Source organism: Chaetodon trifascialis, chromosome 12 (genome assembly GCF_039877785.1).
Source record: "Chaetodon trifascialis isolate fChaTrf1 chromosome 12, fChaTrf1.hap1, whole genome shotgun sequence".
Lineage (NCBI taxonomy): Eukaryota > Metazoa > Chordata > Actinopteri > Chaetodontiformes > Chaetodontidae > Chaetodon > Chaetodon trifascialis.
Window position 1 is genome coordinate 26,396,510 of NC_092067.1, and position 24,683 is coordinate 26,421,192.

Below are 24,683 nucleotides of genomic sequence, written 5' to 3' on the forward strand. Positions count from 1 at the left end.
AACCAGCAGGGTGGACTGTCCGCACGTCCTCAGGTGTCCTAAAAGCAGGTGTGAGTGGAGCTCCAGGTGTGGTTTGATGAAGAGTTATCTTATTCCTCAACTCTTCCTCGAGCGCCACCACGAGCTCGAAGTCTGCAGATGTTTACATGACCTTCAGTCCGGTCAAACACCTGGAAGACGTCTTCGTCCCGTCAGGGCCACTGAGAGACACACTGATAACCACTGTCCTCCTGAACACTCCCTGCATTAGTTTTTCCCTGCGCCTGTGTTCTGCAAAGACCCGCCCTCCTCTGCCTCTGATTGGCTGACCATGACATTTCTTTCTAACACTATATAAATATGCAATGAACACCGGCCAATCAGAGGGAGCCTTGTTGGACCAGTTTCCTGATGAGATCATCACTTCGCTTCATCCTCAGTTTTTATTCTTATTTGTCTGAACTTTTAATTAAAACGTCTTCATTTTTTTGCTCAAACTATAATTTCTTCACGTTCCAAAGACTGAAGTTTTAAACTCAATCACACACAAAGTGAAAAACTGGAATGAGTAACTTTATTAAAAGCTGCAGTCACTCAAAGACACTGAAGTCATAAACATAAAAATACTTTTATACATCTCTGCAAAACCTGACTGTGTCTGTGTCCACGGTCTGTCTGTCCACAGTCTGTCCACAGACGGTCTGTCTGTCCACGGTCTGTCAGAAGAAGTCCGCGGCGGCGGGTCGCCGTTTAGCCGCGCTCTTCGGGGTGCCTGAGCTGGTCTTCCTGCTGCTGTCGGGGGTCTTCTTGACCCTGCTGGAGAGAGACGTGGCCGGAGACTTCAACACCCCAAACTTGGGCTTCTGCTTGGGGTCAAAGGGCACTCGCGACGAGCCGTCTGGGCTCACCAGCAGGCTGCGATCGGTCTTCTTAAACTCTGCACGTGGAATCACAGAAAGGAACGACGGCAGTGAAGACATTTACGAGTCAACGTTATTTCCTACAAACATCATTCAGGAGTTCTCCTGCTACACAACAAACAGCTGATGAAGCTGAGGAAGCTGAGGAAGCTGAGGAAGCTGAGGAAGCTGAGTCTCTGACACCACCTGGACGACCTCCACCTACTGATGAAGGTCATGTGATGCCTGAAAGCTGCAGAGCTGCTCTGACCACTGCTCTGTCAGACTGCTGCACCTGCCGTCCTGACACACCTGGTTTCAGCTGGTGAGCGTGTCTGTTACCATGGTAACGACATGCTTCATCGCTCCAGCTGGTTTTGTTCTGGGCCGCACATAAAGGTTATTTTAACTGCTGGTGATTAAAACTGATTTAACTCCCAGAACTCTGTTCACTGCGAGTTCACATCACGTTCGTCTGAGTGGAGGGACACGCTGCGGCTCGTCTGAGTGGAGGGACACGCTGCGGCTCGTCTGAGTGGACGGACACGCTGCGGCTCGTCTGAGTGGACGGACACGCTGCGGCTCGTCTGAGTGGAGGGACACGCTGCGGCTCGTCTGAGTGGACGGACACGCTGCGGCTCGTCTGAGTGGAGGGACACGCTGCGGCCCGTCTGAGTGGAGGGACACGCTGCGGCCCGTCTGAGTGGAGGGACACGCTGCGGCTCGTCTGAGTGGACGGACACGCTGCGGCTCGTCTGAGTGGACGGACACGCTGCGGCTCGTCTGAGTGGAGGGACACGCTGCGGCTCGTCTGAGTGGACGGACACGCTGCGGCTCGTCTGAGTGGAGGGACACGCTGCGGCTCGTCTGAGTGGACGGACACGCTGCGGCTCGTCTGAGTGGAGGGACACGCTGCGGCTCGTCTGAGTGGAGGGACACGCTGCGGCCCGTCTGAGTGGAGGGACACGCTGCGGCTCGTCTGAGTGGACGGACACGCTGCGGCCCGTCTGAGTGGAGGGACACGCTGCGGCTCGTCTGAGTGGACGGACACGCTGCGGCTCGTCTGAGTGGACGGACACGCTGCGGCTCGTCTGAGTGGAGGGACACGCTGCGGCTCGTCTGAGTGGACGGACACGCTGCGGCTCGTCTGAGTGGACGGACACGCTGCGGCTCGTCTGAGTGGAGGGACACGCTGCGGCTCGTCTGAGTGGAGGGACACGCTGCGGCTCGTCTGAGTGGACGGACACGCTGCGGCTCGTCTGAGTGGACGGACACGCTGCGGCTCGTCTGAGTGGACGGACACGCTGCGGCTCGTCTGCCATCTGGACTCTCTGCTCCACGTTTAACTCACACTTTATCTTTATTCTCTGAACCGTTTCTGAAATCCTCTCTTCAACAAAGACCTCTAAAGCCTTTGATGAGGACTGTAACCTTCACTGACGCTCAGCCACGCAGGCGTCAAACCGTGTCCTCACAGAGGACGCTTCTGCTTCCTGGACTCACCACGCCGCTCTGTCCACCTGCTGCTGTTTGACACCTGTCTGACTTTGTCCACAGAGACTCCAGACGCCGCACACACATCTGAAATACATCGATGGCCACATGCACCCAGTTCTTACCAGCCGTCTTGTTATTCTTCAGACCGAAGGTGACCTTCTTGGACTCTGATGAGGGAGTCTGACTCTGCTGTGGAAACAGAGAAGAAGAAGAAGCGACAGTTAAAGGCGTCAGAGAACGACAGACATGAAGAAGAAGAGGAGAGAGATCAGCTGATAATCTGAGCGAATCAGCTCTCTGACGCCGACTCGTCACTCTTACCTTCCTCCTGGACAGCGGCGTGCTCGGGCTTCCTCTGCTTTTGCAGAAGAGCGCCGTTGGGACTGCAGCGTTGCTCTGAAAGGTGATGAAGTCAGACGCCGCCCCCGCGGGAGTCTTCACCGTCTTCGGTGTCTTCTTGGCGCTCAGAGGTGTGGACGGCACCTGAAAGGGAACGTTTAGGAGTTAAAGAGTCTCGGCGTTCCGGTCACTCTGGTCTGATTTAACCTCGTCAAACACTCACTCTTGTCTCTTCTTCTGCGAGGCCGTTGACGGACGCCGCCGCCTCCAGCTCCTCGGCCTCGAACTCGAACACCACGGGGATCTTTCTTTTCTTCTTGGCTGGTTTCCTGGAGGAGGAGGAGACCTCGGCTTGGTCTTCGCCGCTGGTCGCCTGCTCCTGGGTTTCATCGTTGATGTCATCCACTTGGGCGGCTGCCAGCTTCTTCTTCTTCTTCTTCTTCACTGGTGTCATGGTGTCTGATTCCTTCTGATTCTTTTTCCTTTTGGTCCTTGGTGGCGCTGCGGCGCTTTCATCTGAAGCTTCGAGCGCTGCGTTCTCCTGCTTGACCTTGTTCTTTGTCTTCTTCTTCAGTGGTGCTGTGGTGGCATCCAGTGACGCTTCCTTGCTGACGGAGGTGATGTCAGCGTCGGCATGCTCTCCCTCTGCCTCCACCTCTGCTGCTTCATCAGCCTTGAGGTTCTTCTTCTTGCCCTTCTTCGTGGCTGCGGCTGTAGACTCTTCTTCTTCTCTGCTCTCACCGTTAAGCACCGGTTCACCCTCCAGCTTCCTCTCAGCCTTCTTCTTCTTCTTCTTGCCGTCGGTTGTGGTTTCAGCCGTCGATGCCTCGCTGCTGACCGCCGTGCTCTGTGCTTCTGCGCTCACCTGTGATACAGCCGCACCTGTTTGTAACTTCAGGGCCTTCTTCCTCTTCCTCTTCTTCTTCTTCCCTGCGGCTGTGGCGTCAGCAGACATCTCTGGCTCTGTTGTAACAGTCTGCTGCTCCGCTGCTGCTTCGAGCTCAGGCGTTTCGCTCTTCTTCTCTGAGGACTCTGCAGACGCCTCCTCGCCGTCAGCTGTGCCCGGAGTCGCTCGGCTGGCTTCTTCTGTGACTGACGGCTGATCCGGAGCTCCTGAGCTCTGCGTCTGGGCTTCCTGCGGTGAACCTTCAGTCTCTTCAGTTGGAGTCTGCTCCTGTTCAGAACTCTCTGCATTCTCACCTCCACCCTGCCCCGCTCTCTTCTTCTTCCTCTTCTTCTTTTTCTTCTTCTTTTTGTTTTCATTATTCGCAGTCAGCTCAGCCGCTTCGCTGTCGTCTTCGGCCTCGTTCTCGTTCTGCTCGGGGGGTTTTGAAGCCTCCTTTTTATTTCCTGAAGGAGCAGAGACACAGATCACTTCAGCTCAAGGTCGATCACTTTCAACACAGGAAACATTTCTCAAAATTAAACGGAAAACTTTGCAAGTTCAACTTTCGTTTGTGAGAGGGAACAGACTGGAGGACAAAGCGCGGCGCTGTGCTGAGCATCGCTTGAGAAGCGTTACAGAAATAACTCACTTTGCTGCATTCAGGCCTGAAGCAGAGGACAGACACGAATCTCTCAGTTCACAGTTTGGTCATTTTAAAACAAGCCCGCTGAGAGAAAGAGGTGATTCGAGAGGGTTCACGTGAGCTGACCACTGATCAGTTTAGGGGGCGCTGAAGAGCACAAAGCTGAGGGTAAAATAACGGAAAGTCTTCAGGGTCCAGTGCTAACGTGAGCTAACGTTGTGAGCTAACCAGCTTCCACTTTGACTGAACGCAGACTTCGAGGCCTGGTCCTGGACCAGAGGACAGGTGACGTCAGGCTCAGCGTGGCCTTCATGAAGAACTCTGATTCAATCACAGAAGATCAGACAAATGTGAAAAACCTGCTTCTGAAACAGCTTCAGCTTCATCAGCTCATATTCACTCACACACCGCGAGAGGAGAGCTGATTTAACTTTCATTGAGCGACGAAGACGGGCAGGTCGCTGCTGATTGGTCGACTGAGTGAAACTGTGCTAACTGTATAATCTGTGTTCAGTTATGGTGGTGGGGGTACCTTTACTCTTCTTGGACGCCGGCGCTCCCTCCTCACCCTCCTCCATGCCACCTTGTCTCCTCTTCATCCTCTTCCTGCTGGCGAACATGTCGTCGTCCTCGTCCGTGGAGACCTCCTCTGGATACTCGTCCTGAGGGAAGACGCCTGAGAGGAAGAGACAGAGTGAGACGGCATGAGGTCGAAGTTCAACGACAGCGACTGCAGAAAGGCGGCGTGGTCGTCAGCTCCTACCTTCGCTGAGGTCACGCAGTCTGCACAGCACCAGGTGAGAGAGGAGAAGGAAAAGAGCGTTAGCCACGAGACGGAACAAAGGTCAAACAGTCACCGTTAGGGGTTGATGTTACTTCCTGCTTAAATCCATGTTTGTAATGAGGAAATGATGTTTGCAGCATTGATCACAAAGGTTTCAAACATTCACAGTCCAGACTGGAAGAGACAGACAGGATCAGCTGCTGTCTGTGTGTGCGCGCGCACACACACACACACACACACACACACACACACACACACACACACACACACACACACACACACACACACACACACACACACACACACACACACACACACACACACACACACACACACACACACACACACACACACACACACACACACACACACACAGTGTCGGAGCTTCACTCACACTTTGATGATCTTGTAGAGTCTCTGGCGGTTCTGGCTCGGCGTGCTGCTCCGGCTGGCGAATGCAAACAGTTTGTCCGCCAGAGACGCGTAGTCAAACTACGAGACACACAAACAGCTCGTTAGTAACAAGACATCGCCTCACGTGTCCGACGCCTGAGCGGCGCCGACGAGGGAAAATGATTTGTAGAGCAGAAAGAGTTTGTTCTGATGAAAGTCAGCCGATCCATCGAAGACAGAATGAAAATCAGAGGCTGAGACGAATCAATCAAACTCTTTGACTTCCCACCAGTTCCTTTCAGGCTGAAGCACGCCATCAGTTCTCAGTGATTTTCTTCCCTGCAGGCAGCCATTTTCAGCATGTGCAGATTATCTTTGAGCAGAAAACAGCTCATTTATTCTGCACGGTGGACGTCTGGTCAGCTTTTATCAAAGCTACGTCCCCGCCGCTCAGAGGACGGACGCCGTGCTCCACGTGGACAGACGGACGGTTCTCAGTCCATCAAACTGACAGAAGCTAATCTAGAACGTGTGAAGAGCAACGAGGCCTGAAGACGGACGACACAGAGCGGTTTGACAGATTCAACTCAAAGCCTTCACCTGCAGGACGGGCCCGACGTCTTCGTCACACGGTGCCTCTGAGTCAGAGTCCTCCAAGTGAAGCTCCTCATCGTCATCTTCATCCTCATCTTCATCCTCTCTGCTTGATTTACTGCCTGAAAATGAGACATCAGCACAGTTTAACTAACGCACACACACACACACACACACACACACACACACACACACACACACACACACACACACACACACACACACACACACACACACACACACACACACACACACACACACACACACACACACACACACACACACACACACACACACACAGCTGACAGTTATGACTGATGTTCTCATCATCACTTCAGTCCAGGTTATTATTTCTCTGCGTCTCACTCTGGACGTCACTCACCATTAACCTGCTTTGCTGCAGCCTTCCTGCCTGGTCGTCCCACTGTCTTCTCCTCCGTTCGGTCCTCGTCTTCGTCGCCTTCAGACGCCTGTCCCGAGTCCGAGTCCGAGGCCGCAGCTGTTTCCACCTCCTTCATCAAATCTTCAATAGCGAAGGGAGCCTGGTCGATGATGGTGCTGAAGATGCTGCTGCAGACGGCTCTGAAGAGAGTCCGGCTGGGGACAGAGACGTCAAAGAGGAAGAGTGAGCGAGGGGACAGTGGACGGGTCAACGGGTGAGTCTGTGTGCTGCACCTGCTGAATGCCACCTCAAAGACGATGTACAATGACTCAGCGGCAGCAGCATGTTCCTCTGCTGCCTCAACACTTAGAGTCAGAATGACTGAAGCTGACAGCGACTCACTCTTTGGTTTTGGCTGCTGTTCTGCAGAACGGCTCGATGAAGATCAAGTTCTGGTCAGCGGTGAGCTGCAGGAAGAAAACAAAGAGCGCACATGGATCAATGTGACCGAACGCCGGAGCAGCAGCGGAGGATTAAAAGAAGAGGATGAGCAGAGGTCTAACTACTGAAGGTCTCTGTGCTATCATCCAATACTGAAGGACGTCCATGTTAAAAAAAAAAAAAAAAAAAAAATCCCTAAAGACAGTTGTTCTTCTTCTGCTCAACAAAGCCTAAGACGTGAAACACAAGACATGCAGTAAATATGTTTGAGACATTTTCAGCCTTTATCATTAATCCAAGAACTCTGTCCTCGTCTCATAGACGAGAGCGAAAGTCTTCTCACTGTGTTAGAAAGAAAGGACTGAATGAAGGATTCAGCTCCTCATCAGACCACTTCAGCCTCAAGAGGACAGAACAGACCCGCAGAGCTCGGGGACACACAGCGAGGACGCCGTACCTCAGCTGAACCCACGGCGGCCAGTTCGGTCAGGTAAAGGTCCAGGACGTGGAACTGCAGCCCGCTGGGCGCGTCGCAGCCGCCCCGCAGGAGCTGAGCCGTCAGCAGCTCCAGAAACCTGGAAACCACACTGAGGAGACAGGAAACACCGTGAGCCCCCCCGAAACGACCGCGGCAGGCACAAAGGTTCCACACAGGACGTCCTCACGCTTTACCTGCTGTCCCAGCTCGTCCTCTTCAGCGTCTCAAAAGTCTGCCTGAACATGAAGCGAACCAGCTGAGAGACAGACAGGGAGACAGACAGGGACAGGGAGACAGACAGACAGAGAGACAGGCAGGGAGACAGGCAGGGACAGAGAGACAGTCAGGGAGACAGATGATGAAATCAGACTCGTTTTTAACTCAAACTCTTCGGGGACGTCAGAGTGAAGCTGAAGCTGCTTTTACAGGTAAAACTCACCTGGAAGAACTTGTCCATCCGCAGCCTGTCGATGCCTGTCCACTCTCTTTTGACGGTCTGCAGGAAGCTCTCCAGGTACAAAAACTCTGCAGGGACCAGCACATCATCATCATCATCATCATCATCATCATCATCATCATCATCATCACAGTAAAGCACAGGGCTTTCATCTGCTGAGCTGTGACCTGATTCACTCGCTCTCACTAAACCTCATGTGGATGACTTACGTCCGTCTATGTCCTGGAAGCTGTGGATCAGGCTGGAGATCTGGTTGGACAGCTCCTCCTGAGGAAGAGGAGGCAAGACTGCGTGAAACATGACGTCAGGGAGGAAGAGGAGCTGGACTGTACGAACTGTTTATCTTAGTTTGTCATAAATCTTTGAATGTGGCAGATTCTTAGCAGACCAGGCTGACATGGCATACAGCCACCAGCACCGTCCCCATTACAAAGGTCTGTGCGTGAGACACACCTGGAGCAGCGGTTTGTCCTGCATCCACAGGCAGTAGAAGAGACCCTTCCACAGCTTGAGCAGCTCATCACCTGTGAATCCACCTGCACAGAGGACGAAGCACCGTGACACATGTCAGAGACGCAGCAGGTCAACCACAAACTGCTGACCGCAGAGCAGATTGTTAGCATTCCTGAACATCTCAATCACATCAATCAATCAATCAATCAATCAATCAATCAATCAATCAATCAATCAGTAACCTCTTCAGCTGCGGGCCTGATTGACTTTTCAACCACTAAATAATGTTATGTTGCCTCAAGTGAAATAACAAGGCTGATGTTCGGGCTGTCTTTGCTGTATTAAAGTTAAGTGGCGGTCAGCTGTAACATCAGCTAGCAACACACATCCAACAGCTAACTGACCTCGGCACGTGTGCACGAGCTAGCTTTACTTTAATAACAGCCCAACACGTGACAGTCTGGGACCAGTTCGCTTTCAAACAGGCGGCTGTGGTTTGAAAAACAACAGGTGGGTCAGAACCATCAGTGCAGCCACTCTGAGGCAAAGTTCAGCCGGTTTAGTCTGAGTTAGCAGCTAGCCGGAGCTAGCTGGCTAACGCGGACAGGCTAGCTCACCTGAGGCTTTCTGAGACCTGACGTTTATGTACTTCCTCAGCTTCTTTATAGCTTTGGTCCGGATGGGTTTCTCGTTGGAGGCTAATCTCTGTGCGAACTGGACCTCCGGCTCTTGAATCGCAGCCATGTTCGCACGGATTCACGTGGAGACTCCTCGCTCCGCTTTGCCTTCTCGCCCTCCCACGTTCCGTCCGTGCGGCGCGGGCTGATGACGTCATCAGGAGCGTACGCTGCTCTTCCGCTCAGCGCCACAGAGCGGCGGGCTGTGACTGCTGCTCACTGCGCTGTGCGGACATGCAAACACTCTTAAAAATCATCATCATGTGAAACTATGAATGCATTTTAAAGAGAAGTCAACAACAACATGTCGCTCCCTCAAAGAGAGAGTCCTCAGAGAGCCACTGCACAAACCACTGGACAGACACACCTGCAGCTTCCAGACCAGTTTAATGCTGCCTCGTCTCAGTGGACCCTGTATTGATGTATATGCGTGTCTTATATGTTTAGATTCACCTGCCTGGGGGACTGAAATGAGCTGTGAGTGTGAGTTACTGACACCAGACTACACCTGTCAGGTGTGCACAGTACTCCTGTGCTGGAGTCCAACCAGACGACAGCTTCATTAAGGGCAGGAAACTGGAAACGGCCGTTAAACGTCACTGCTAACCCGTCACGTGCTGGACAAATCGAGCTTCTTGTGAAGGCTCTGACTGACTTAAATTATGATTTCTATCAGGAAAAGTGAATCAAGGAGTTCAAACACAAATTCAAGATACTTTTTAGCTTTTAATGCAACTTCTGCATCTCAGAGGTGAACTTTTTACTGTCTGTCAGCTTTAGTTACTGATTACTCTTCAGATTCCTTCCCGTCCAGTGAAAAGCTCGTATCTCCAGGCGTGCTGATGTTGAATGTTTGTGCTGAACTGAAGGATGAAGAGTTCCTTCATGTCTGGAGAAAATTCTCCTCTTCTTCAGCTCAATAAACTCTTTAAAAAGCCTCTTGGATCAGCTGATCAGCATCGTCACAAAGCTGAAAATAGCCTGTTTCTCTGAGCTCAGGAAAAGTTCATTTCTTTTCTTTTCATTTCTTTGGCTCACGCTGCATTTTAAATCTTATTCATACAGTCAGATTTCAATTTGCATATTTTGTTGTTGTTCTGTTAATGAGGAAGACCAGCAACCACAAGAGGGCATTTTATCAAGTTTAATCTACCCTAGGGGCATCTGAGAGGACAGCTTATCAGGTTTTAGCCACCTTTGGGGCATTTTCAGCAGGTTTTAGGCATCAAAATGAGCATTTTATCATGTTTTACTATCACTGGAGCTGCCAGGAGGAAACGTTTGCCCTTTCTCGCCAGGGATGACGTCAGAGGCGCGTGCGCCGCTGCCAGCCCAGCTGTGTGTGTGCGCGCGCGTGCCTGTGTGTGTGTGTGGCTCTGAGGTGACAGTCGCCCCTGTCCACACTACAAGGAAGTGGACGACCTGAGGGCAGAAACCGTCGACTTCTCCGGCTCGAGGTAAGCTCATCAGCGGGAACGAGGCGAAGTTTGTCCGGACACGAGCCCGAGCGGCGCCGGACGTCTGATCCAGCCGCGCGGTGGTTTAGCTAGCAGCCGTTAAACCGAAGAGGAAGCTCGGCGTTAGCCTGCGATGTGACCGCCGCTTTGTTACGCGCAGGCGGAAACGTTTCAGGTTTCTTTCCGCCTCATCTTTGTCGGTACATTATTCATAACCGGAGGCTGTTTTTCCACGAAGGCTGCCGTTCGACACGAGAAGAAACGGGAGGAAATGTCGCTCATTAGTCCGCACAGTAACGGCGGATACTGTCCGCGCCTGCCGGGTCAGATGCTCTCCTCTTCCTCCGCAAACACTGGAGCCGTGCGGGGATGAAGAGGCGGATTTGAGGTCTGCATGCAGCGCCGGGTTGGTCTCTGTCTGCCTGTGTTTGGACATTGTTTCTGGGGTCTGGAGGCTGACCGGGATGCATCATCAGCGCTGGTTTGATCAGGTTTCTGCCTCAGGTTATGATGAAGGCTCACGGGTGCACCAGGAAGCTGCCTCTGTCACGTGACATTTCCAGCTGTGTGTGGCAGCAGTGATGAAGGTCCCAGATAGGCACGGATGTCTAGTTTCTGCTCATGCAGGCCAGTTAAAGCTGCTTCCTCCTGCTGAGCATGTGGTGATGATCCACAGCTGTGAGGAGCAGATGTTCACCTGCTGGGTCCAGGTGTGCTTCCAGGTGAGGGGGGTTAGAGATGAGGCTTTGGGGCTCAGGTGAAAGGTTTCAGGTGTGACTGCTCGTAGTTCGGCTGATGCTGATTCGAGGTGTGTGTCGGTCAAATGACTTGAAAACTGACTCGTCCTTTTCTAAAATGTCTGTGTTGGCCTTTGACCTGGTGTCCGTCCTCTTATGCCTCGATGGAGACTCACACTCGGCCTGATGTGATGAAGCTGAGCGGCAGAAACAAACTGACCCTTTATGGTAGATGTGACCTGTTAATGTCCTCGCTGATGGACGTCTGCATTTCCCTGTCTCCTCCTTTGTCTCCTCTGTTTTACTCTTCCTCCTCTCTTACCAGGTTTTTCCGTCCAGCTCCGGCCCCCCCCCCCCCCCCGTGTCAGCCATGTGTCCCCTCGCCGCCTGCCTCCCTGCAGCTTCCCCTGAGACGGAGCCGAGCCGAGAAAGCGCCGCCACGTCCGCTCGTACGCCGTAAGCCTCGTCAGCGTGAGCTCATCAGCCGCCCGTCACTGATTGTCAATATTTGCGTCCAGACATGGCCAGAGTTCCTCCTGGGATCCGCCTGCTGGTGTCCTTCGACAGGGACCAGTGGTGAGTCTGAGTCTCCGTGTCAGTCCGTCTCACTCTTGGACATGCTGTGTGTCTTCTGTGCTTCTGTTATTTCAGTGCAGACCTGTTCGTCCATGTGGTCTGAGCAGGAAGGTCAGTGTGTTCACGTGAGATTTGCAGCCGTGCCCAGTACACGGTGGCGAAACCAGTACAGGAAATACTGCATTCTGCAGAGGGCGTTCAGCTGGCCTAACACACCCCGTCACAGCCGAGTGTGATTCACTGATGACACCATGAGCCACGCCACTGCTCTGACAGACATGATGACAATTTATGATAATGATCTTTATTCAGAGAACGCTGCTCAAAGCCAAAGCTACAAAAATGTCCACATACAGGAAAATAAGTTCATTTCATGATTTTTATGATCATAATGTTCCTTCAGCACACACACACTCTTTATTTTGACTCCATCCGGCTTCTGGAAATACTCACTTGAGCACCAAATGTGGATTAATCCACAGCTGAAAATAGTCCCCAGCAAATGCACCGTTTGGATAAATTCAGGCTTTGGATAAGAAAAGTGTAGAACGAGTCCCTGAAGGCAGCGCGCTGTACACACACGAGCCCCTGAAGGCAGCGCGCTGTACACACACGAGCCCCTGAAGGCAGCGCGCTGTACACACACGAGCCCCTGAAGGCAGCGCGCTGTACACACACGAGCCCCTGAAGGCAGCGCGCTGTACACACACGAGCCCCTGAAGGCAGCGCGCTGTACACACACGAGCCCCTGAAGGCAGCGCGCTGTACACACACGAATCCCTGAAAGCAGCGCGCTGTACACACACGAGCCCCTGAAGGCAGCGAGTGCAGTGTCCACTAAAGGAACGAGAGCCTGTTCTTGGACCACTTCAGGAAGCTGAACAGTGTCTTTGTGTGGAGGACGCTCCTGTGGACGAGCTGTCCTCATGTCTTGCTCACGTCTTATCAAATCTTCACTCGTCTCATTCCTCCACGTTATCTTCTGAAGTTGTTCTGCCGGCGTCCTCCTGCACATGTATGAAGTGTGTAGCGTGTGTGTGTCGAGGTGGAGAGAGGAGGGTGGTGTTGTATCACAGTGCTGCTAACAAACACTGTTTTACTGCCTTAGAGATCAAAGAGCAGTGAACGCAGCACCAGCGCCTCACACCTCATGGCAGCGTGTTGATTTCCTGTTCAGAGGGGAACCTGCCAGAGTCCTGACTAAACTGATCAGTTTAACACACCGTGATGCCCGTAAAGGTAGAAACTGATGCTCATGAAGGGAAACGTCAGCTGTTCTGCTCACGTGTCAGCCAATCAGAGCCAAGCGTGTGCTTAATGACAGTTTTTATGGCGGGAGTTTCAGTCTCATGAGGCCGTTTGAAGCGTCTCAGCCGTGAAGGTGCAGGAGGTTAAACATCATTTTAGCAGCGTTAGCGCGCAGCGTGTTGAGTGACAGCTGGGTCCTTCCAGCTGTTGTTATCTGTCAGCGAGGACACACACTGTGACACACACTGTGACACACACGCAGCACGCCGGCCTGCTGTCTTCTTAAAGTGCCCTTTGGTCCGTCTCTGTCTGTGCTGCAGGACAGACGAGGACTCTGCCTCGCAGACAAACAGAAAGACGCGCAAACCAAAGCAAACACTGGAGCTGCAGGATGTCCTGCATGCATGAAACCGTAGGAGGGTGTAACACCAGTCAGCCATGCGTTTGGTTCAGTCTTTTGTAATGTCTGTCCCGGTCCCTGCTCACCTCCACATGGACTTGTGTCTCTCTGGACCACCATGTGATCCAGCTGCCAGCCCACACGTCGTCTTTCATGAGGAGCAGGTCTGCGGGACGGTCGTCTCATTGAACAGCTCATTCTCTGTGTGCTCAAACATTTCACAATGTGTCCCCCGCCGTCCAGCGTGTGGTAATCAGTCCGCCAGCTGTGGAGGACGGACGGTCTGGCTGGTGATGACGCAGCTTTCCTGTTTGCTCGGGAGAGGCTGATCGTCAGACACACACCTTGGACTGTGTTGCATCAGGCGCTGCTTCACGATGTGGCGTAATGATGTGTGCTTTGTCTGGGTGGGGGGTGGGGGGGTGGCGGGGGGCTGTCCTCCGGTCCCTCAGCTCTCAGTGCTGCCCTCTTGTGTCTCGTCTCTGCAGGTACCGAGCTCTCACCTTCATCCTCACCTTCCTGCTGTACACCAGCTTCCACCTCTCCAGGAAACCCATTAGCATCGTCAAGGTAACGCGCGCTGGTTGTCGTGGTTCTCTGTAGAACACGTTCCACAGCAGCCACACGCGGGATGGAAGTCCTGCGTCCGGGTGTGTAGCGTGACTCAGCTTCAGCTTAAAGAGTTTACTTTTTCTTCTAAAGTTTAACATCAAAATAATAAATAAGACTTCGACCTCGAGCAAAATCTACATGTCAAGTGCTGAAACTCCAACTCAGTCATTTTCCACACACGTGTTTTCTGCTGGAGGGCTTTTATTTTGAAACCGCATTAAATCCCTGCAGCACACAGTTAACATCAAAGTGAAGTAAAGCTTCCTGCTGACTCGTTTCCTTTGACAGAGCGAGCTCCATAAGAACTGCTCATCTGTCACTGAAGCCGCCACCATCGCCGCCGGCAGCCAGCGGCCCCCCCTGCCGTCCCTGCACACGGACGTGGACTGCAGCTGGAAGCCTTTCGGTCTGTATCTGCTTTGTTTCTTGACGTTTCAGGGTTTTTGGGGGGGTTTCAAGCTGCTCGTTTTCTGTAGAACCTGCATGAAGACCAGCTGAGGTGTCCTGAACTCAACACTTCTTCTTCTCTTCTCAGATAAAAGGAACTACAAGCAGCTGCTGGGAGCCATGGACTACTCCTTCCTCTGCGCCTACGCCGTGGGAATGTACCTCAGGTAACAGAGACAGGAGGAAGCTGAAGGAAAGACCATGACCTTTCCCCTTTCAGAGTGCATTTAGCTTCTAATCCTTAAGAACGTTCAGACATTGAACTTGTTGTAAGCTGCCGTGTTTCCTGCAGCGGCATCATCGGGGAGCGCCTGCCCATCCGGCTCTACCTGACCGCGGGCATGCTCACCAGCGGCCTGTTCACCTGCCTGTTTGGACTGGGCTACGTCTACAACATCCACAGTCTGGGCTTCTACGTATTTGTCCAGGTGAGACTCGCCGTAACGCGTCAGGAAATCATGAAGCACCATGAGTTAGAGAGCTGCTGTGTGATCGGTGCAGGGAGGAAGCGTTTGGCTCACACATGCTGGTCATGTAGCGCCACAATACAGAAACCACGTGTTTCACCTGACACCTGTCCTCATTCACCCTCTCATACTTCAGGTGGCCAACGGCTTGGTCCAGACCACCGGCTGGCCCAGTGTGGTGACCTGCATCAGCAACTGGTTTGGAAAGGGAAGGTAAGGTCTGAACGTCCCGCATGAACGTCCCACCAGCAGGCTGCTCTGTCAGACGGCTTGAAAGCCTTCATCGCTGTCTTCCTCCCAGGCGTGGACTCATCATGGGGCTGTGGAACTCCCACACCTCAGTGGGAAACATCCTGGGCTCGCTGATCGCCGGCTACTGGGTCTCCTCCAACTGGGGCATGTCCTTCATCGTCCCGGGCCTCATCATCGCAGCCATGGGCGTCGTCTGCTTCCTCTTCCTCATCGAGCGTGAGTGCAGCCTCCTCATTGGCTGGAGGGCTTTCAGCTTTTCCTCCTTGGCAGTGTTATAATTATCACGCTTAATTTGGTCAAAGGACACGTTTTAACGGCATAAAGAGCGTCGTTAGCTGAACGTCTTCAGCTGAACGTCGTTAGCCGAGCGCTGTTAGCAGAGACGTTCAGTCTGCAGGCCGGATGAAGATCCGACTGTGAACGGAGGATTTCACATCAACCTGGCTGCATCTTTCTCCTCCTCCAGATCCGAATGACCTGAAGAGCATGTACGAGCGTACACCTTCCTCTCCAGCCAAGCGTGTGAGTACATCCTGACTGATGCAGATGGAGTCACCTCAGACGTCCACACGTTTGCTGCAGCTCGAACATGACTCACACACATGCGCACACGCACACACACACACACACACATGCACACACACACACACACACACGCACACACACACACACACGCACACACACACACACACGGGGGACATACATGATGCATGACAACCGTCGCCATCGCTACAGTCACCACCCGTGTGTCTCAGGCAGCAGCTGACACACGCACACACACGCACACACACGCACACACACGCACACACACACACACACTTTGATTTACAAGGCCTTAGTGCAATAACAGAGCTGTCGAACCACAGAGATGACGGTGGAGTCAGAGCGTACTGAGAGACGGATCCTGTAATGCCTGAATAAACAAACTGCAGTAATAATAATAATTATAAGTATAATGATGATGATAATAATAATAATGCTGATAATAATAACAATAATAATAATAATGATGATGCGATTTGTTGTCTCTTCGAGCAGAGTTGGAACGGTGTGAACGAACACACTGACGTGTGTCTGCAGTACAAGGACAGCAAAGCCCAGGTGTGTGTTAATTATGTGTACTGTCAGTGACTGTGTGTGTGTGTGTGTGTGTGTGTGTGTGTGTGTGTGTGTGTGTGTGTGTGTGTGTGTGTGTGCATTTTTTATCCTTCAAACCTGAAAACGTGTCTTTAAATAAGAGTTTTTTCTCATTTGTTATTCATGAAGACTTTAACTCATCAGGAACAGGTTTGATTGACAGATCAAAAATCCTTAAAACTCATCGGCTTCTGATTTAAATGATGCTAAATCCTGATTGGTGCACAGAAGGATGTGACATCATCAAACGGTGAGATGAGGGAAGGGGAATGACTAAAACCTGAGATGTAATTTTGGTGAATGAGCCCGTCGCTGAGCTTTCAGGGTTTTTAAAGGGAAAATGAACTTTCATCTGGTTTAAGTTGCGTCTGTTGTTGTTTTGTGGTGAAATCACACAAACCAAACCAAAGCCAGGCGGCAGAGAAACGGCCTGAGAGACCTCTCAGTGAAATCAGACGTAGTGCAGGTGGACCAGGCGTACCTAATGAAGTGGCCGCTCTGCATGCTGTAATGAGGATGTTCCTGCTCGACCCTGCGGTCGCTAACATGTCGCTGTGATCCACTCAGGTGCTCAGCTCGTACAGGCATAGTGCTCAGAGCAGGAAGGTCAGTCTCAGCCTGCCAGATGTTGTGTGATCCTGAGGCCGGATCCAGATGCCCCCAGCCCCCCCAGCCTTGGTGGCTCAGCAGTAACACGTGCTCAGGACTCTGTGGCTCCTGTTCTCTGGCGAGGGCGTCGGGACGTCTGGATTCAGCCTCGGGGCTTCTGGACCCTTTTTGAAATGATGGCTGGGTCTGGTTCAGCCTCGTGATGCGTTCAGGTGTACGGTGACCCCAGCCTGTCTATGACCTCAAATGGGTCGAACCAGTCCCAGTTTAACGCTTGATTTGTGTGTTTGTGGCTCTTTTACGTCAGAATCAACTGTTGGTGCTTTAATCGGTTTCTTATCTTTCACGTGCTGTCACAGTTTGAGGATTTCAGATCATCTGCATGAACTCAGCTGATTAAACTGTCTGTGTTAAAATCACTGGACCGTTAAAAACGCTCCCAAAGGCTTTGCGACTGATTGGCCGATCGCTGTCTGGCCCCGGTCTCTGTCTCGTGTCCCCTCCAGAGCTATGACACGGAGCTGCTGCTGCCCAGAGACAGCGTCTGTGTCCCCGTGCAGCCGGTCGTGGTGGTGAAGAGGGAGTCTGAGCCGTCCCCCATCAGCTTCATGGGAGCGTTACGCATACCGGTCAGTCACGCACACACACGCGCACGCACACACACACGCGCACATCCCTCCTCCATCAGTCAGTGATCTGAGGACATGCTGCTGCTGCTATTTTAATGCTGCGTGTCGCCTGTAAAGTTATGTTGAATGTTAGCAAACAGCTGCTTATTTACTCAGCTGATGGTTCGTGTGCCGTCGTGTTTGTGTCACCTGATGCATGTTGGTCCAAGAACGGGTCCGGCAGGTGGAGGTATTCCAGGATCGGGAGGTGGAAGCGGGCAGCTGTCTGTCTGTCCCTGAACGTCTCCTCCACCTTTTCCTCATGTGTTTGCTGTTGGTCTCTGCAGGGAGTGGTGGAGTTCTCTCTGTGTCTGCTGTTTGCAAAGCTGGTCAGCTACACCTTCCTGTTCTGGCTGCCGCTCTACATCACCAAAGCAGGTGAGGGCCGAACCGAACGACGGCCGTTAGTCATGTGGTCTGTTTCTCCACAGTTCAGCTGGTCGAGGCGGCAAATATGGACCTCAGACACAGAATCAGGCTGCAGAGCTGCTTCACCAGTCAGCTGCTGAACATCGTCTGTGTTTGTGGCCTGTGATGAATCAGTAAAGGCACACAGCTTGTAACGCCATCTGTCATGTGATCGCTGAGGTGATGGCGTGTGTGAGCGCGGCGCCTCTCTGTGGCCGTCTGAGTCATGTCACCTTGTTATTGTGCTGAGGTTCAGCGTGAAGGCAGAGCGGCCTGATTACACCACAAAAGACTGCCAGAGATGATAGATTACTCTGTGTGTGTGTGTGTGTGTGTGTGTGTGTGTGTGTGTGTGTGTCTCAGCTCACCTGGATGCCAAGAAAGCCGGAGATCTCTCCACCCTGTTTGATGTGGGAGGAATCGTGGGTAAGTGCTTTTGTTCACACTTTTCTTTTATCTTGCTCTTATCTCTAGAGAGAAAGAGAGGTGTGTGTGTGTGTGTGTGTGTGTGTGTGCGTGCGTGTGCGTGCGTGTGTGTGCATGCATGCATGTGTGTGCACACCATTTTTCTTCACACTTGCTGGCAGTATTTACTTACTTTTGTGCATTATTGTTAATAAGATGATGCTATTTTCCTGGAGATAATAGATTATTTTGTGTGTGTATGTGTGTTTGCGTGCATGTGTGTGTGTGCGTGCGTGCGTGCATGTGTGTGTGCGTGCGCAGGGGGGATCTTGGCAGGTGTGATCTCTGATAAACTGGGGAAGAGAGCCACCACCTGTGCAGTCATGCTGCTGCTGGCTGCTCCCACAGTAAGTTTCCTCTGCGTTCATTCATTCATTCATGCATTCATTCATTCATTCATTAGATGTATAACTGAGTTCAGATGTCAGTCAGGTTTCCCTGCAGCACGTTAGAGCAGCTCATCGTGCGTCTGTGTGCGTGCGGCGCCCCCTGCTGGTCGCTCAGTCGTGTGAAGGTGAGCGCGCTGACGTCGTGTTTGTCTTCCCCTGCAGCTCTACGGCTTCTCCATGATCAGCGAGTTCGGCTTGGGCCCGACCATCGGTAAGTCTGCTGAATGATCACATGACTCATTCACTCACTCATCAGCCGATGGACAGAAAATCAGTCAGCTGTAGATTTGAGGAGTGATGAAGAGGAGTGAACCTGTTCTGATCTGACTGGACAAAAAACAGTTTTCACTTTCTTAATGAGATGTTTTACGTTATTGTGAGTTATGTGATGTTTCTCACTACAATGAAAAATGTATTTTCAGAGGAAAGTCGTCACGTTTCAGGTTAAAACAAGCTGATGTTCTTCACCTCAGAGAGCTCCAAAGAGCCGACCGAGGAGGCGCAAAGCGAAGGATGGGACTGGTTTCTGTCGTGACTCACTTCCCTCAGAGCAGCACTGACCTTTAACAGGAGCTCTGAAGTGCTGAGGAGAGGAAAAACAGCCAATCAGGCGTGATTTACCGCACAGCTGCTCGACTGGAGGAAACACGTTCTCTGTGATCTGCTGGACAGACTCACAGGAGAGTAACTTTGATTTGTCTGCAGCAGCTGACGTGAACGTATCCTCCAGCCGCAGAATAAATCCCTCACCGAGCTACGCAGCCTGCAGACGAGATGCATGACGTGTCACGTTTCAGGCAGATTCAGAGTGTCGTCATTTCGAAGTGTTGTACAGTCAACGTGTGTGTTTGTACTCACAGGCTAGTCGAGGCTTAATGAGCTCGTGACGGTCGCCGCTGCGCTCGTTAGCCTCCCGCTGCGCTCGTTAGCCTCCCGCTGCGCTCCAGGGACTTTGTAAATGTCATTACATTGAGGTGAGGCGGTGCGATGCAGGAGATCTGATGTGGGCTAATCGTCGTGATGACCGTCAGCGTTTCTCCACACTGAAGTCGTTTTTGTGGAGTCCGGTGGATTTGGCGGCTGTAGAAAGCGTAGCAGACGTAACCGAGCCGCTGTGTGTTTTCCAGGCATGCTGCTGGTGAGCGGAGGGCTGGTGAACGGCCCGTACGCCCTCATCACCACCGCAGTGTCTGCAGACTTGGTAAGCACGTTCACCTCCAGCCTGCTGAGTTCACATTTACTCAGCCTGCACTGCCCCCCTCTCATTCCGCTCTCCCTCTGACCTTTGACCCCAGGGGACCCACAAGAGTCTGAAAGGCAACGCCAGAGCGCTGTCGACGGTCACCGCCATCATCGACGGCACAGGATCTGTAGGTCAGTGTCAGCAGCAGCAGCTGCTTTGAGATCACCAACTTCACCTTTCGCTGTTGTGCCGTTACCTCTGAGACTCACCTGAGTCACACACACACACACACACACACACACAGACGAATGATCCTGGTCGTGTTTGTGCGTCAGGTGCGGCGCTGGGCCCCCTGCTGGCCGGGCTGCTGTCTGCAGGCGGCTGGGATCAGGTCTTCTACATGCTGATGACGGCGGACTTCTTGGCTCTGTTGGTGAGTGCCTGAAAACCCATAAACGTCACAGGTGTCCTTACCTGTGTGTATACACAACTACTAGCAGCATCATGGGCTCTTTGTTAGTGATCATACAGCACTTAGTGATGCCTTATTATTGAATGACGGTCTTAATAACCTGACCTTAATGTCCCCGACCCCCAGAATAAAGCCAGTGTGCTGCACGCTAATAAGCAGCTGGTTAGTGGTGAGCATGCAGACCTTAAAGGACCAGTGTGCAGGACTTAGTGCCATCTGGTGGTGAGGTTGTAGATTGCAACCATCTGACCCTCTAACCCTCCTCCTTCATGGGGGTTTTTAGCTTCACTTAGCTTGCTGTTCTGGTTGTCCTGTCCTGGTCCACAGCAGGACAGGACAGTGTTTCACACAGCCGAGAAACTGAAAGCTGTGATAAATCGATACGTGAGCTAATATTTGACGTTGTGTGTGTGCAGCTTTTGCTCCGACTGGTGATGAAGGAGCAGACCTCGAGTAAATCTCGTCCCATCTCAGCTGTGGAGTAAGTCCTGCTGTCCTCTGTCTCTGTGTCCTGTTTGTGTCTGAACACAGTACTCTCTGTGCCTGTAGATATGTGTGTGTTTCCATAGTGTTGTTTACAGATTTCCTTCTGTTGTCATGATCCTGCTCAGTTAGCTGCATCAGTAAACTAGCAAAAACACGTAAACAAACATCTGCGCACATGTCTGATCATCAAGCCTCCACCTTCAGCGTCGCCCTGCCAGCGCTGTGGTGCATGTAGATCTATTGATTATGGAGTTATCAAAGGTGAGGATCAATGGACTCAAACAGGAGGGAGCGGCCAGAACAGAAGGTGCAGAGAAAGCATGAGGACAGAATGTAGGAATGAAAACACGGCTGCAGGTTAATGAGTGTGTGAGCGGAGACGCCTGCGCTGACCCACAGCTCCAGGTGAAACATGACTGACCTGCATTCTGAAGGCAGGTAGGTCTTTTTTTTAGCTCGCAGCGTTAACCGGCTGCTCTGTGACGTCATCACACGGCCGCTCGGGTGTCAGCTGAGAGTCCTCAGGCGTTCTGGGCGGGTTGACAGTGTGTCCTTTAACAGTTTGGGTTGTTTCTCGTGTGGCTTGGTGCGCAGCAGCTTCAGAGCTCCTGAGCTGAAAGCTCACGGCTGTAAAAGTTAACGACACTCAGCTCATCAACGTGCCGTTAATGTTTGTCTGTGCTTCTCAGGCTGAAGGAGCACTGAGCACTTTGATTGCACCTCCTCCACCCGGGAGCACCGCGTGCATTGCAGCCACTGGTCCAGGCCTGAGGGGGACCGGACCGTCCTGGACTCCACACCTGAAGCACACACACACTTCCTGGTTTCACCTCCTCCTCCACCCGAGTGGAGCTCGAACACATCGCCTGCTCAGTCCACTCAAAGCTCTTTGACTTTAACTCTCCTCCTCTCCTGGATCTTCTCCTGTGGTCGTGGACAGACTCCTCCTCGTCTTCATCAGCTCCACCCGACCAGAACGCCTCCGACTGCAGCGGTCAGGTTTTTATCTCCACACGACTACACACGGGACCATTTCAAAGCTCATACCCAAACTCTGCCTTCCAGTGGGACCGCAGTGGAATAAACCTGGTTTCACACCTTTTAATCACTCACATCCCCAAACTGATCAAAGATGAAACCAGCCAGTCAGAGCTCTCCGACATTAAGAATGCGGTCGCCAGAAAGTCGACTTTTAACTCTTAAATCTGCTTCTCTTTGGTTGTTGTGAAGAACGTTAACTTAAACTGAACAGATGCAACCCTGACTAATGATTGGTCAGGAGAGAACAGCCCCTCCCCCCTCCAAACAGGAAGCTGATGAACGGAGAGAAACAGAAAGTCACGTCAGTGCCTCCGTCGGAGTCGCTTTGATCCGTCACGTCGAGAAACGACCGTTTTAATTCAGTGTCAACATTAGCTCGTTAGCACATAGCAGCCAAGCTAGGCTAACTTCCTGCCGTTAGCGCCTGAATCCCTGCGGTTTGTTGCTGATGTCATTCATTGGCTGTGAGGTGTCACATGTTTCTGTCAGAATTCTGTGAACGAAAAAGAGGAAAAACGACTGATCAAAGATCAGCTTTTCTTTTTATTTCGTTGTGTTTAACACTCACAGAGCATTCAGCTTCTGCGTGGAAACCTTTAAAGGGTCAGTTCACACAAAGTCTGCTAGACATCACACAGCTGAAGTCTGAGCTGCCTCCAGATCAGTGGACGTTAGAGGACGGCTTTGGACAGCGCCGTCTGTCCCCGCTGTGTTCTGTCATCAGCAGAGCTTCACACAGCGTCTCTGTGTGCACACATTCGCTGACATTTAGAAATGTCACATTTTAATGCTTTGACAGTCTAATGTGTGCCGAATCAAGCCAAAGGCAGAAACGTCCTCCTGGACAAATGGACCAAAACCGTCCGCTCGGAGACAGACAGATGGACAGGAAGCAGCTGAGGGACGAGAGGAAACCTGTGAACTGACCCTTTAATCTGAATCTGCTGTTCACATGGATGAAATGACGAGGCGCTCTGTGAGAGACCAGGTCGGGCCGGCCGTCGTTCAGGGTGATGCTGTCCGTGAAGGGGCTCCGACGCGCCGCCCTCCTCCTTCCTGCTCCACCCTCCTCCGTCCTGCCCCGCCCTCCTCTGCCCTGCTCCACCCTCCTCCGTCCTCCTCTGCCCAGACCTGCTCCACCCTCCTCCGCCTGGCCTGCTCCGCCCTGCTCCGCCCTCTTCCACCTTCCTCCACCCTCCTCCGCCCTGTGGACTGTTTCCCGTCACCTTTGCCTTACTGAACCAAAGAGCCTGTGGGCGTCACAACTTAAATAAGAGACTGCTTTATTTTGAAAGTCCTGTAAGTTATTCCGTTTGTGCTGGTTTCTGATTCTGTGATCAAATGAAGGCACCAAAGTTGTATTTTTATATGAAGCCTGCAGATTGTGACGTCTGTCTTTCTGTCTGCGATCCTGTGAATGTAAAGCTCTTGACCTCTTGGATTGGTTTTGCAGTGCAATGTTTAAGTCCTCGGTCGCAGTGACTGAATCTCTTCTGACATCTGATCTTAAAAATTAGTTGAGAATCAAAAAGCGAAGGCAGAGAAAAGCTGATTTGTCTCTATTTATGATTGTATCCTGTTAATTTATTGGCTGTAGAAGACACAGGTGATGTTATATAATGTATATGTTGAACTCTGGGAGGACTTCCTGTCCTGGTGGTAGCATTGACAGCAGTCTGTCCTCAGAACAAGAGCACAGGTGTATATTTATGACGTTTCCGTGGTCGCCTTGTACTTGAAACATCGTGTGCCTTGTTTGTTTGTTTGTCTTCTGCTGGGAAGTTGATTTTGTACAAATAAAAACACATCAAAACGTTTCCCTGCTTCTCTGCTCATGGACCCAAAGCCTGATGGGAAAGTGTTTCTCACTGAACTCCTTCGGGGTCGTGTGCTCGATGGCTCTTCGCTGGTCCTGCAGCAGACCGGCTCGATGCGTCTGGCTGGCGTGGAGGGGCCTTCAGGCTCAGCTGCAGGTGGCAGCTGTCAGCTGAAATGTGAGTCCTGACAGACAGACACCCACTCAGTGACACAGGCAGACCAGAAATCACACACACATGCACAGACGAGGACTCTGATCCTGATCTGATCACCAAACCCAAAACTCACCGCCTGAGCCAAATGTTCCAGTTAGTGAAGGAAATCTCTGCTGAGAGGTTAAAGCTGATTTTCCTCTGTGACCCTTCCCTCAGCGACTCTGCATGAAAAATCTTAGCTTAGCTTAGCATAAAGACTGGAAGCGAAGGGAAACGGCTAGCCTGACTCGAGGCGAATGATTAATTGATAGTTATTTCTCATGACTGCCAACAATAAAAACTGTTTTTACATCTTTGAGTTTGGATTGAACAATAAGAACATGGAGCTTCTGGGGTCTCTGAACTTTGAGACAACCAGACCAGCTGTGTCCCCCTGCCACCGCTCTTTATGCCATGCTGAGCTAATTGCTAAGCTGCTCTTGCTCCATAAAAGGTTTAGAAATCAATGGATGTGTTTACGAATGAATCATTTATTCTTTATAGATCTGTCATAATTCATTGATAAGAACAAACCAGGGATGCCTGGGTGCTGAAATCCTTTTGACTTCTGTTAATCGCCTCCATTTTTCTTAATAATGGTCAAAATCAATAATCAATAAAAGCTTTTTTATCTGCAGGTTGAAGTGAATAAATTGAAGAAATAGATTCAGATTTAAGTGGAATCAAGAGAATAAAGATAAAGTAAAAAAAAACA

At 51.7% G+C, this 24,683-nt stretch overlaps 2 protein-coding genes across 2 annotated transcripts; one reads left to right on the top strand and one right to left on the bottom strand.

Moving 5' to 3' along the window:
* Positions 1-532: 532 nt before the first annotated feature.
* On the bottom strand, positions 533-9,044 carry LOC139340262 (ribosomal RNA processing protein 1 homolog B-like). Its single transcript, XM_070976010.1, has 16 exons — positions 8,843-9,044; positions 8,226-8,308; positions 7,982-8,039; positions 7,755-7,840; positions 7,510-7,571; positions 7,295-7,424; positions 6,799-6,863; positions 6,397-6,611; positions 6,021-6,136; positions 5,422-5,519; positions 5,007-5,026; positions 4,776-4,919; positions 2,938-4,064; positions 2,697-2,858; positions 2,498-2,564; positions 533-916 (listed from the first exon to the last, which is right to left on the bottom strand). Exons 1-16 carry the CDS (start codon positions 8,967-8,969, stop codon positions 699-701), a joined length of 2,778 nt encoding a protein of 925 aa, XP_070832111.1. The 5' UTR covers positions 8,970-9,044; the 3' UTR covers positions 533-698.
* A 1,187-nt stretch (positions 9,045-10,231) lies between these two features.
* On the top strand, positions 10,232-23,773 carry slc37a1 (solute carrier family 37 member 1). Its single transcript, XM_070976009.1, has 20 exons — positions 10,232-10,359; positions 11,422-11,672; positions 13,809-13,890; positions 14,221-14,338; positions 14,468-14,546; positions 14,672-14,807; positions 14,983-15,059; positions 15,148-15,314; positions 15,565-15,620; positions 16,137-16,199; positions 17,351-17,473; positions 17,800-17,890; positions 18,284-18,346; positions 18,647-18,732; positions 18,937-18,985; positions 19,902-19,975; positions 20,070-20,148; positions 20,293-20,390; positions 20,846-20,910; positions 21,605-23,773. Exons 2-20 carry the CDS (start codon positions 11,617-11,619, stop codon positions 21,618-21,620), a joined length of 1,578 nt encoding a protein of 525 aa, XP_070832110.1. The 5' UTR covers positions 10,232-10,359; positions 11,422-11,616; the 3' UTR covers positions 21,621-23,773.
* Positions 23,774-24,683: the final 910 nt, after the last annotated feature.